The 12,397-nt window shown below is 38.2% G+C and overlaps 1 protein-coding gene across 6 annotated transcripts in view; it reads left to right on the top strand.

The window, feature by feature from the left end:
• The window catches only part of DYNC1I1 (dynein cytoplasmic 1 intermediate chain 1), a 297,318-nt gene that overhangs the window by 46,951 nt on the left and 237,970 nt on the right, over positions 1–12,397 (top strand). For all 6 annotated transcript variants that reach the window (XM_054564271.1, XM_054564269.1, XM_054564270.1 and 3 more), the window contains one exon: positions 5,543–5,602. In XM_054564271.1, the coding sequence (XP_054420246.1) occupies positions 5,543–5,602 (60 nt within the window). The remainder of the gene's footprint in view (positions 1–5,542; positions 5,603–12,397) is intronic.

Raw genomic sequence — 12,397 nt, 5'->3', positions numbered from 1 at the left:
GACAGAGTATTGCCTTCCAAATATTGATCAGATATCACTTTCTTACAACCAACACCCACAAAAGGTGAGAGCAAAGACAGTCTTTAGGGAAGAATGTTAAGGCTTTCTACTCTGAGATCTAATAAAGATGGAAAGAAGAATGGAAACCACTAACTTGGCTGTTGGTAAGAGCTGTACAGGAAGAAGTTCACCACTCATCCGAGAGCAAGGTGAACACAAGCCAGATATCATGCATTTTACTCCTAAGTTATACTTCAACAGTTGACTAGGCAATGTTTTTGTTTTTTGAAATTTTACCTAATTCTATCAAAAACTGAAACTGAGCAAGTAAAATTAGACCAATGAAGGAAGAATTGGGTATGAAGTTGAATAGTAATGAATTGGTAGAAGGTTTAAAATATAAAGTTTTATTAGTTTCTTAGTAGGTCACTGCTAATGTGAATAATTTTGCTTTTTTTGGTCTATTCTTTCTTTTCTAAAGTTATTTTACCTACTTTTTAAAATTTTTATTATTTTTTAATTTTTCAACTACAGTTCACATTTAACACCATTTCATATCAGTTTCAATTACACATCAAAGTGGCCAGAATGTTGTGTCTGTTCTTAAAAGAAGTATTAAAAATCAAATTGCCCCCCAAATTGTAAACTAACTGTTATGTGGTCAGCCTTTTTAGATGAGATGCCAGAAACCACATTGTCTAGGATGTTTAGGTGGAAGAAGTAAATGATTATTTTACATGGTATGGGAAACTTCTATACCGAGTATTTTGAAACAAAGTTGAGAAATGTGACCTTAATTGGCATGTGCAATCCAATTATGGGACCATAGAACCATGACAATGCCCCTTAGTCCAGAGTAGGTAGGGAATGATAGGGATATTCAGGATTGGTGCCCACAGCAGGGTCCCTGTGAAAGAGGTCAGAGATCCTCCCTTAGACCCTAAAGAGTTAACCTAAGAAGTAACCTAAGACTGATCAGTGCAGACAAGTGCAACTCTTAAAAATAAGCAAATAAAACTAGGATGGTTTCCCCTACAGGAACAATGGACAAAATCTAACTGACATATTTAAAGCATGATTATGTCAATCAGAAAGAGTTTGGTCGGCCATCCCAGGCATATGGAAAATTAGAGACTCGGGTAGCAGTGAGGGATATGTCTGACCTCTCTGAAATATGTAGATATGCTGGGGGCAGAAGAGTAGGGCAGGGAGACGCTGTAGTAGTTACACATTCAGCTTTACTTGTTCTGATTCCAAAGACACTGCTAGTCATCTGGCTTTGTCAGGCTCATACAATTGCTGTGCTGGCAACTATTGTTCCTGTGATAAATTTGTAAATTGTCCTCTAAAATATAACAGTCTTATTAGACCCAGTAGACTAACTTAGCCTTCTAAATCCAATAAACTAGGCATTGATGAAAACGAGCTTGTGTCCAGATCCCATCCCATCCTTCAAAAACCAAGTCCAGCAGAGTCTCTGTTCTTTTCAGAGGAAGGGCGTCTCCCTGCTCTGGCTGCCAAAGGATAAGGGAAGTCCCGTCCCACCCCAGTCGATGATCATTGAAAGGGAATTAAAACTATCACTAGTAACCTTTTTTATGACATTTACTTATTTAGTTTTTCAGCTAATATTGATTGAAGCTTTAAATTGAGCCAGGCCCTAGGCAAGTGACAAGAGCTACTTTCTTCCCTGTGTGTATTTTGGTATGACACTAGGCATAAGTATTTGTATGTCTCATTCTTCTACTCAAAGGCAAGACTCTTAGGCGCAAGTTCCATGTCCCGGAGTACACCTGCGATGCCCCTTATTTGGCATAGTTTACTATCTGCCTTGTCTTACTAAACTATTTGTATATGTTTTATCTCTCCATAAGAGTGATAGATTCCTAAGAATTCTTTTAATACTCTATCATAATATTTTACATATCAGTCCTTTAAAAGATATTTTTGAGAAAGTCAGTGAATGTTTTTATCAAAAATATTCTCTCCCTGCATGCACTGATCGGCCCATTCCAGGAATGACTGAAAACTATAAGTAATTACTGTAGTAAACAGGAGGATTTCTATGTAAAAATATTTTGTGGCGGTATATTATGTTCACACATATTTACTTATACTTTCACTACTCCCTTCCTTGTCAGTATTCACTACCTGGTAATATTTCAAATTGCCTGAGATGCTGTGGGGAAACCATCATTTTATTTTCAATGATACAGTAACTTGATGATAAGGTGTTTGGAAAATAAGACTTATGCCACGTGGTTAAATAAAAGTATAGCAATTAAAGAAGAGGAAGCTGAAAGGCAATTTAATAATCATCTGATGTTGTTTTAAAAATCAGGCAGAAAGGTCCTTAGAGGGCCCCTTGGCCGACCTGCATCCCCATTTTGCTGAAAAGAGAAGACTTTCCTGGTGACACGCGGTCAGCAGTGCCCAGGACACAAAGCTGACGCCCCTGGGCCTCGGTGCCCCCTCCAAGGCGCCGCCCCCTCCAAGGCGCCGCCATGGACAGGGGAGGTTTTCTGCAAGCTTGCACAGAAGGAACTCAGTGGACGTTTAATCCCCCTTCCTAGGCCACCTTTGCCCATTCAATGTGCTGGTTTCAAGATCCTTTTCAAAGAAAAAGTGCATTTTGTGCAAGTCTGACTGCCCCACAGGTAATAACAAGGAAAATGAAAAGAACATAAAACGAGCACATTTGATAGCATCCTTGGCTTGACTACTCACCCACTGCTCATTATTGACAGTAACAGAACTATGATTTCTTTCACTGAGTGATACTATATGTGTGACTAGGCGGCAGGAGCATGGTGGATCCATTGCATAGGCCACCTCTGCCCTGGCTCAGTAAATGCAAACCTCAGACTGCGAACCTGTGGACTTCTTAAGGGAGGGATTCTGATGGAATCATCATTTGTACTTCTGAAGGGGACAGTGAGTTCAGGTGAGCTGCCAGATACATACTGGAAACAGCCCAGCAAACGGGGTCTGCTGCATTCGTCACCTGCCTGGGAGAAGTGGAAAAGGTCAATAAATGTCATTCCATCAGAAACCCCACGGCAAATTGAGGGCAAAGTACCTGATCTTACCCCTTACAAGGGAATGGTTCTCACAGTCAGCCAGAGGCTGCCGTTCTGTCTAGAGCCAAAGAAATGCCCTTAAAAGTAAAAGGTTTGCTCCCCAGAGATATGTGGGTAGCAAACATGAATCACTGTAATGATTCCGTTACCTCTCCCATTGGAAACAAGGGGAAAGAATCGGTGTCCAGGACCCGGAAAGGCTGCTTTTTTTTTGAGCAGAGAATGAGTCCAGAGCATTGGTTTTCACCCCTGGCTGCATATTAGAATTACCTGGAGAGTTTTCAGAAATGCAGATGCTTGGGTCCCATCCCACGCTTTCCCATTTAATTGGTCTGAAAGTGGCCTGGGCCTCAGGCCAGGTTTGAGTTAATCACAGGTTTAGATGCTGCCGTATTTGGGGATCAGTGATGCTTTCTTTCTGCTGACTGATGAAAGCAATAGTCCAGTCCAGTCATTTTCTGAAGGTGGTTTCAGGGTCAGCCGTAAGCACTTTCTGGGAACTTGGTAAAATGCACATTCTCAGGCCCTTCCCCAGAGGAACCAGCATTTCTGGCGGCAGGGATCAGCCTTCCGTATTTCCAGCAAGCACGGGTCATTCAGAGTCACCCCAGGGTTTGAGAGCCACTTTTGAAAGTCTGGACCTTGTTACTTAAATGAGGCCTGAAGACTGCCAGCACCTGTGTCCCCTGGCTCTGTCACTTAGATAGGTCACTGACTCAAACATTTGATAGTAGATATAGAGGATGTGGTACCAGTAAGGCAGCTACTCTTTATCATATAGTTACTTTGTACTTGATAGATATAATTATATGTAATCCCCGTGGAAGAACAGAGAGAGATCATCCATCCATTCATCCATTATCCATTTATTCAACTAATTCTGTGTTATATAAGCAGACATACCAGGCACAGTTCTAAGCATATCCCTGTAATCTAGGGATATAGCCACCCCTGCCATTATGAGGCTAAGGCCAGATCAACCAACAAGCAGTAAACTGGTTTATAATAAAATCATAGGTAAATATAAGTGCTCTGAAAAAAAGTGAAGCAAGATCAGGCAAGGGGTAAGTGTGACTAAAAGTGTAACTTGAGATGGGGCGGTGAAAGGAGAACACCTCTCCGAGCAGGTGGCATTTGAGCCAAGACACAGAAGAGGCAAAGACATGAGCCACTCAGCTTTTTGAGGGAAGAACATCATAGGAGGATGCAGCGAGGCAGAGGGACAGCGGTTGGAGGTAAGGTTTAAAGATAGTTGCCTGCGAGGTTATACATTGCCTCATACGCTGTGGGAAATCGTAACGGACAAGGGAACTGAGCAGGACTCCTCAAACTTGCAGGTGCCCATGAATTGTCTGGGACCTTATTAAACTGTACTGAGGAGTCAGTGAGTCTGGGGTGAGACCTGAGTCTCTGTATTTCCCACAAGCTCCCAAGAGATGCTTATGCCTCTGGTCTGTGGGCCACATTTAGAGTAAACACAAGGGTAGCAAGGTGAGAACTTGAGCAACATGCCCAATGTGACACAGCTGGTAAGTCGCAGGGGCAGGATGTGAATCCAAGATGCGTGACCCCAAAATCCTTGCTTGCCATCAGTTGCCTGCCACATAACCTCCTTCCAGGGTCACCTGTAATTGCTTATGTGCAGGCAATTGAAAGGACCTGCCTGAGAAAGTTCCTTGTGTGCATCCTGTTTATAGAAGAGATCTCTATCCTTATTTTGAAGGAGAAATAACAAGGGGAATGAATGCCTGGATAACAACTGACACTTTGTGCTATTGCTTGTGAAATATTTAAAAGCTGTAAGATGTTAGATATCCCTGGCATCTTAGAGACAAATGATACGGTTGATGGTTGTGGTGTAATATATAAGTACAAAAACACCAAAATACCCATGGGCTTTGACATCCAATGCATTGTATTTGCAATAACTGACCCGAGGCAGCCAGTTATTCACCAGGCCCTGCAGTCACGCTCCATCTGCCCGCCCGTCCCAGATGCCCTGCTCTGGCCCCTTTGCTCATGTGCATTTGGTTTTCTTCCCTGCATGGGATGCCTGGTGCTCCCGGGTGTGGATGGGCTCTGGGGTGTCAGAGACACTTGGAGCAGGTTACATGCTCAAATCAACCAGACTTCAGTAAAAAACAAAACAAAGCAAGGTTGTGGATTGCAGAGTGTGCAGATCTGCTTCTGAGCTTCCTCCCCTGAAAACAGCCGTAACTTCCAGGATTAAACAAATGCTGAAAGGAAAGGATGGCTTCTTATTTTCCCTGTCCCTTGACCTTCACAGGGTCTTCCTTGCACCTGGGGGTGGGGGAGGGGGCGGGGGCGGGGGTGAAGTGGGAGATGTCCTGTGTGTGTATTGTGTATGCCATGGCCTTGATGAATGACGTGGTTTGGTTTTGTTTGTTCCCTCCCCTTTTGTTAATTCTCTGTGTTCTTTTTCCTTTGTGCTGCACGATTAGGACCCTGCAGTGGGACACAGACCCCTCAGTGCTCCAGCTGCAGTCAGACTCAGAACTTGGGTATATGTCTGCTCTTTTGCTACTCCTTTCATTGTTTCTTTGCTACAGTTGTGTTGAAATGCTGGAGCTTTGTTGCTCTTATTTTTTTCCCCTTTTGTTGAACTTCCGGTTTGATAAGTTTGTTTCCTTATGTCAGTTTGTCTTATAAAGTTAAGCTTTGAAGAAAGTCTCCCTTTGTGGAAAATACCACAAAAAGATGGCTTTTGGTCTCCCTTTCTTAATTCCTATTATTGCAAAACAAAACTTCCCTCCTCAAAACACACACACACACACACACACACACACACACACACACACACACACACTCTTACACCCACCCCCCTGACGCCCATACCTCCACTTCCAAGGCAAGGGTACACAACATCTGCAATGGGAAATGTGTTTGAGTTTATCCTAACTGTCTTCCTCCTTTACTAACAAGTTGCCTTAGGCTAATTTTTGCATAAGATCAGTATTAAAATGTGTCTTATTTGTTTCTTTTCATTTTCAGTTTTTGGACACTTATAATAAGCATTTAATTTGAAATGAGTTTGAACATAAAAAGAGTCTTATTAAAGCGAAAGCTAATTTGTTGACTTCCTCAGTATTACAGAATCTCAAATATTTAATGATGGGTAATGTCTCCTACATCCTAAAGATCATATTTTTTTCCAGATGAAAATATATTGTCATAGGTAAAAAGATAGTTTCAAATTTGGAAATGTTGTATATATGTACAATGGAATATTATTTAGCCATAAGAAATGAAATATTGCCATTTGCAACAACATGGATGAACCTTGAGGGCATTATGCTGAATGAAATAAGTCATGCAGAAAAAGGTAAATGCCATATGATCTCACTTATATGTGAAATCTAAAAAAAAACCCCCCAAAACAAAAAATCCTCAGAACCAAAAAATAAAAACCTCATGGATATAAAGAACAGATTGGTGGTTGCCTAAGGCGAAAGGTTGGAGATTGCCAAAATGGGTGAAGGGAGTCAAAGGTACAAAATTCCAATTATAAAATGAATAAGTCACGGGAATGCCATGTGCAGCATGAGTTTAGTTAATAATACTGTATCGCATATTTAAAAGTCGCTAGGAGAGTGGATCTTAAAAGATGTTAACAGAAGAAAAAATTGTAACTATATATAATGATGGGAATTCACTCAACTTATTGTGGTGATCAATTTGTAATATATATAAATATTGAATCATTACATAGCACACCTGAGAGTAATAAAACGTTATTTCAATTATAGCTCAATAAAAAATAAAATGCAGGTATAGGCTAGAAAGTTGATTAATTTATCTTTTTGGATTGAAGTTAGCTGTGGTACACATGACGTATTTCCAGTGGGTTGCCTCTTCCAGCTCATGCTCAGGCTCAAAAGAGCTGACTGTGTGCCTCTCTTCCTCACTTTGCATTCAGTGACATTAGCTTGAACTCTGCCATGGTGGAGTATTTACACCACAAAAATTGGCCAATGCTACAAACCAGGGCTTGCTCCCTTTCCCCCAAGCCAGTTATTAAACATTTATCAGCACACCACTGGGTTACCTCAATATATGAATAGCAGATCTTATTACAGTATTTTATAAAACTGTTTTCTATTTAAATATACCTCAATGAATTCCAAATTGGATACTTATTTATTTACTTTTCATTTATTTTGAATTTCTGAGATTTCTGGGCATGTATCTATGGGTTCCCATCCATGTCAGTGCCTACTGTAGGTATATGAGGAAGTTGAAGGGCTATTTTCCCTTCAAAACTATCTGCCCATGACCCTTTCTTTGGATATAGACAAAAGTTTTTGGCAGACTCACAACAGGGCTAGACCATTGAAATACCTTGACACTTTAGGTTAACTGATACATTATTTTTAAAAAACATCACTAACTTCTTTGGCTATTTAGTTATATAGTTCATTTATATAGTTCCATATATTATATTTAAACTTGTGTTATTTAAATGGCCAAAAAATATGGCTTAAATGAATCAATGAAACAATGAATATACAGTATGTTATGGTTCAGGGGAACCGCAGAGTACAGTTCTTCCATATATCATTGTGCTTGAAAAAATGAGGATGAACTGGCAGAGACCCTACCTCATGGACTTAACATTAACAGATTTTCAGACAGACTGGAGCATTGATGCATTATACCTGCTGATGTGGAACAGTTAGGAATTTTACCATTTGTATCTGTTTTCCAAGCAAAAATCTCAGGTGACTCTACAGACAAAAACTTGTGACTCTTTCTGTAGAGGTGGCATATCTGTGGCTCCCACCTTGCCTGCCACATTTTACTTCTGAGCAGACCTGGTGAGTCAGAGGGAGACAAGATATACGACTTTCTGTTTACTGAGTGGCTCATGTTAGGGAGTTTAGAGGGAACATTTGGAGAGTATTTGAGAGAGGAGGTATTTTAGCCATGTTACAATTTCAAATATTGATTTAATGAACATTTTCCCTTTGTGATAGTCACTGTGTGCAGAGCACTCTTTCTCTCATACATAATTTTATGGAATATACCTCAGGCAACAAGATTTTTCCAAAGACAATTTTATTTTTTCTTCTTGATCCTTGCCGTGCACTTGGCCATGGAATTGGCCATAGCTCGCTCTGTCACTTGATTTTTTTAAAAAGATAGTTTTTTTGAAATATAATTGACATGAAATGCACACATCGAAAGCATTCAAATAGATAAGTTTTAATGTCTACACAGAGCCATGAAACCATCACCACTGTCAAGATGATGAACATATCCATCATCCCCAAAAGTTGCCCAGGTCCTTTTGTCATCCTCATTCCTGCTTCCCCCTGTCCCCTCAGTCCACTGATCTGCTCTTGGCGGTCCCTGTACATTAGCTTACCTATCTAGGATGCCATAGAAATGAGATCATGCAATAGGTACTCTTTTGACTGACTTCTTTCCCTGGGAATGACTATTTCGGGATTCACTGTGTATCAGCAGGTCCCTCTTTTTTATTACTGAGCGGTATTTTCTTGTATGGACATACCACAGTTTGTTTATCCATTCACTGTTTGAAGTACATTTGGGTTGTTTCCAGTTTTTGCTCATTGAAAATAAAACTTCAGTCTTTTTATTGACATGTGATTTCATTTTGTTGGGGGGGCGGTAAATACCACCAAGTAGAACAGCTGAATTATATAATGGATATACATTTAACTCAACATGCCGTCAAACTGTGCCATTATACATTCTCACCAGCAGTGTGGGAGAGCCTCAGTTCCTCCACATTCTTAACAATACTTATTTTGGACTTAGAAACAATTTTTTAAACCTCTAGATAAAGAAGGTAGTAGTATCTCATTGCAGTTTTGATTTGCATTTACCTAGTGAGCACTATTGAATGTCTATGTGTGCATTTCCTATTTGAATGTTTCCTCCGATGAAATGTCTACTTAAATCTTTTGTCCTTACTGTTTTGAACTAGGTTGTTGGTTTTCTCATTATTACTGGAGTTTTGAGAGCGCTGTATATATTTGGTATATAATTCTTTATTTGATATATAATTTGTAAATATTTTCTCCCAGTCTGTGACTTACCTTTTTAATTATGTCAACAATCTTTAAGACACATTTTAATTTTGACAAATTCCAATTTACAAATTTGTTCTTTTATGAATCATGCTTTTGTTTACATAATTTCAATGTTCAATGATTCCTTAAATATTTGGTAGGATACAATTCACCTGTGAAACAATTTGGGTTTGGAATTTTATTTTGAGGAAGGTTTAAAAATTCAATAACTGTAATAATAATGGAGCCATTGTGGTTATTTGTATTTTTCTGAGTGAGTTTTGGTACTTTGTGCCTTTCAAGTAATGTGTTTTTATTCTGCATTTGCAAATTTATTGGCCTAAAATTGTCTATGTAACCCCTTACCATCTTTTAAATAGCTACAGAACCGGTATTTGGTTTTATTGATTTGTCTCTATTTTTCTATTTCATTGGTGTGTACTCTAATTTTAATTAGTTCTTTTATTTTCATTCACATCAAAATATTTTCTAATTTCCCTTTTTATTTTATCCTTGATGAATTATTTGGAAGTGTGCAACTTAGTTTCCAAATATTTGGGGATTTTTCCAGAGGTCTTTTTATTATTGATTTCTAATTTAATTCTTTTATGATTAGATAACATGCTTTGTATTATTTGTGTCCTTTTAAATTTGTTGAGACTTATTTTTGGTTCATAGTATCATATGTTTTAGTGAATGTCCAATGTATTTTTGTAAAGGATGTATATTTTGGTGTTATTGGGTGAAATGTTCTATAAATATCAGGTTAAGGTGTTGATTATATTCAAATATTCAATATTCTTTGCTGATTTTCTTTCTACTGGTTTTATCAATGATTGAGAGAGAGGTATTGAAGTTTTCAACTGTGATTTTGTTTTTTCTGTTTGCAATTCTATCAGCTTTTGCTTCATTTATTTTTAAATTTTGTTATTAGGTGCATAAATGTTTAGCATTCTTACGTGTCTCCTAATGAATTGATTTCTTTATTATTATGAAATGAACGTCTTTATCCCATGTACTATATTCTGCTCTGAAATCTTTGTTGTCTGATATGAACATAATCAGTGCGTTTTTGACTGGTGTTTAGCATGATATTATTATTTTCTATCCTTTTACCTTATACTCTATTTGTTTCTTTATATTTAAAGTGTACTTGTTGTAGACAGCATATAATTGGGTCCTTTAAAGTTTTCAAAAACAATGATATAATAAAGACTTTTAAGACATAAAACTATCTTCACTATATGAAACACTGAAGGATATCCACCAGGTAAAAATCTTTTTATTTTAACATTAAAAATGTTGCTTCATTGTGTTTTCACTTGCATTGTTTATGACCAGAAATCCGCTGTCATACTTGTCTTTGTTCCTCTGTATGTAATATCTTTTTTATATATTTTATTTTTGGCTACTTTTACAATGTTCTCTTTTTCATGAATGTTGAGCAATGTGATTATGATGTGCCTTGGTGTAGTCTTCTTCATGCTTCTTGTGCTGAGAAATTTTGAAAATTTTGACCATTATTTTTCAAATATTTTTTCTGTCTCCCCCTCTTCTCTGGGGACTAAAATCACATGTATTAGGCAACTTCATTTATTTGTTTTTCTTTTGGATCTGTGTTTTATTTTGGATAGTTTCTACTGATATGTTTTGTATTCACTAATCTTTTGTTTTTAGCATTTAGTATTTCATGAAGTGTACCTAGTGAAATTTTAATTTCATACATTTTAATTTTCATCTCTAGAAGTTCAGTGAGAGTCTTTTTATATCTTACATATTTCTACTTAACTTTTGGAACACTTGAAATACTATTTTAATAACTTTTAATATCCTTGCTTGCTATCCCACCATATGTATTAGTTTTGGCTCAGTTTCAATTGATTGACTTATCTCTTCAATACGGTCATGTTTTCCTGCTACTTGGCATGTCTGCTAACTTTTGATTAATGTCAGACCTTGTGAATATTACTTTTTTAGGTGTTGGATATATTTGAATTTGTATAAACCTTCTTAATATTTCTTGTGAGATGGTTAATTCACTGGGAAACCGATCCTTTCAAGTCTTACTTTTAAGATTTATCAGTTGGGATCAGAGCAGTGCATAGTCTAGGGCTAGTTCCTACTACTGAAACAAGACTCTCTTGGGTGTTCTACACAATGCCCCATAAATCCTGAGGTGCTCTAGCCTGGCTGGTGGGAATAGACACCAGTCCTGTTTCTATGTAAGTGCCCAGAACTGTTACTTCTAATTCCTTCAGGTAATTCTTCTCTTGGCCTCAGGTAGTTTCCTTACATACATGCATTGATCAGTACTCAGCTGAATCCTCAAGAGCAACTCTCTGAAGGTCATCTGAGCTTTCCTTTTGTGCAGTTTTCTTCTCTCTGCTTTTTTGTCCTGTGAATTTTAGGTGCCTTAGTCTCTCTGGACTCTCAGCTCTATTTCCTCAGCTTAGGAAATCTCCTGCATTTCACCTGGGTTTCCTCCTGGCACCATGGCCTGGACATTCTTTCAATGCAGTAAGCTGGAGAGGTTGATGGGCTCATCTTTTGTTTCTCTTCTCTCATGTATTATCATCTTTCATTGCCTGACCTCCTGTGTCTTGCAAATGATTGTTTCATTCAAACTGCTGTTCATTTTTTTTTTTTTTAGTTATTTCAGACAGTGGGCAAATCTGGTCTCTATTACTCCATTTTGACCAGAAGTGCAGATGTGTCTGGTTTGCATGTTACCTATGTGATCAGCAAAGCAAATGGCAACATGGAGAGATGAGGGAGATGATATGGCATTCAGGAAAAAAAGTACCTTCAAGAATATTGCAAAAAAAAAAAAAGAGAGAGAGAAAATAAGGGCTACCCAGCTTGTTTGTTTGTTTAAAAACCAGGCAACTACTTATGAAAGTACCAAGAGCGCTTTGCTTTTTTAAGGTATAATAATAAATTAAGTGAATTGAAGATGGTAGAAGTAAAAATAAATGAAGTAATAGGATAAAAGATCATGAGATAGAAAAAGTCTATATAGGCTGGGAAGTGAATAAATGTCGTTGAAATTTGGGGTAGCAATGGACAAGTCTAAGAACAGAATTGTATTTCAAATGTTTTTGTTGTCCTAAGAATGGAGCATGAGTGGAGATGCCATCATCATGTTGCCAGTCTTTAGGCAACGTACCGAGTCAGCATAAGGAGAATGGTGGGGCCAATGATTCTCAATGATGGGAGATATCAATGAGGAGTAAGGGTGTTCTGTGGCCCCTCACTTCAGAT

The sequence above is a fragment of the Pteronotus mesoamericanus genome, unplaced genomic scaffold (assembly GCF_021234165.1).
Source record: "Pteronotus mesoamericanus isolate MK-2021 breed Mesoamerican mustached bat unplaced genomic scaffold, CSHL_Meso_final scaffold_85, whole genome shotgun sequence".
In the NCBI taxonomy this organism is placed as follows: Eukaryota; Metazoa; Chordata; class Mammalia; order Chiroptera; family Mormoopidae; genus Pteronotus; species Pteronotus mesoamericanus.
The sequence above is the reverse complement of the archived record's forward strand: the minus strand, read 5'-3'. Positions and strand labels throughout refer to the sequence as shown.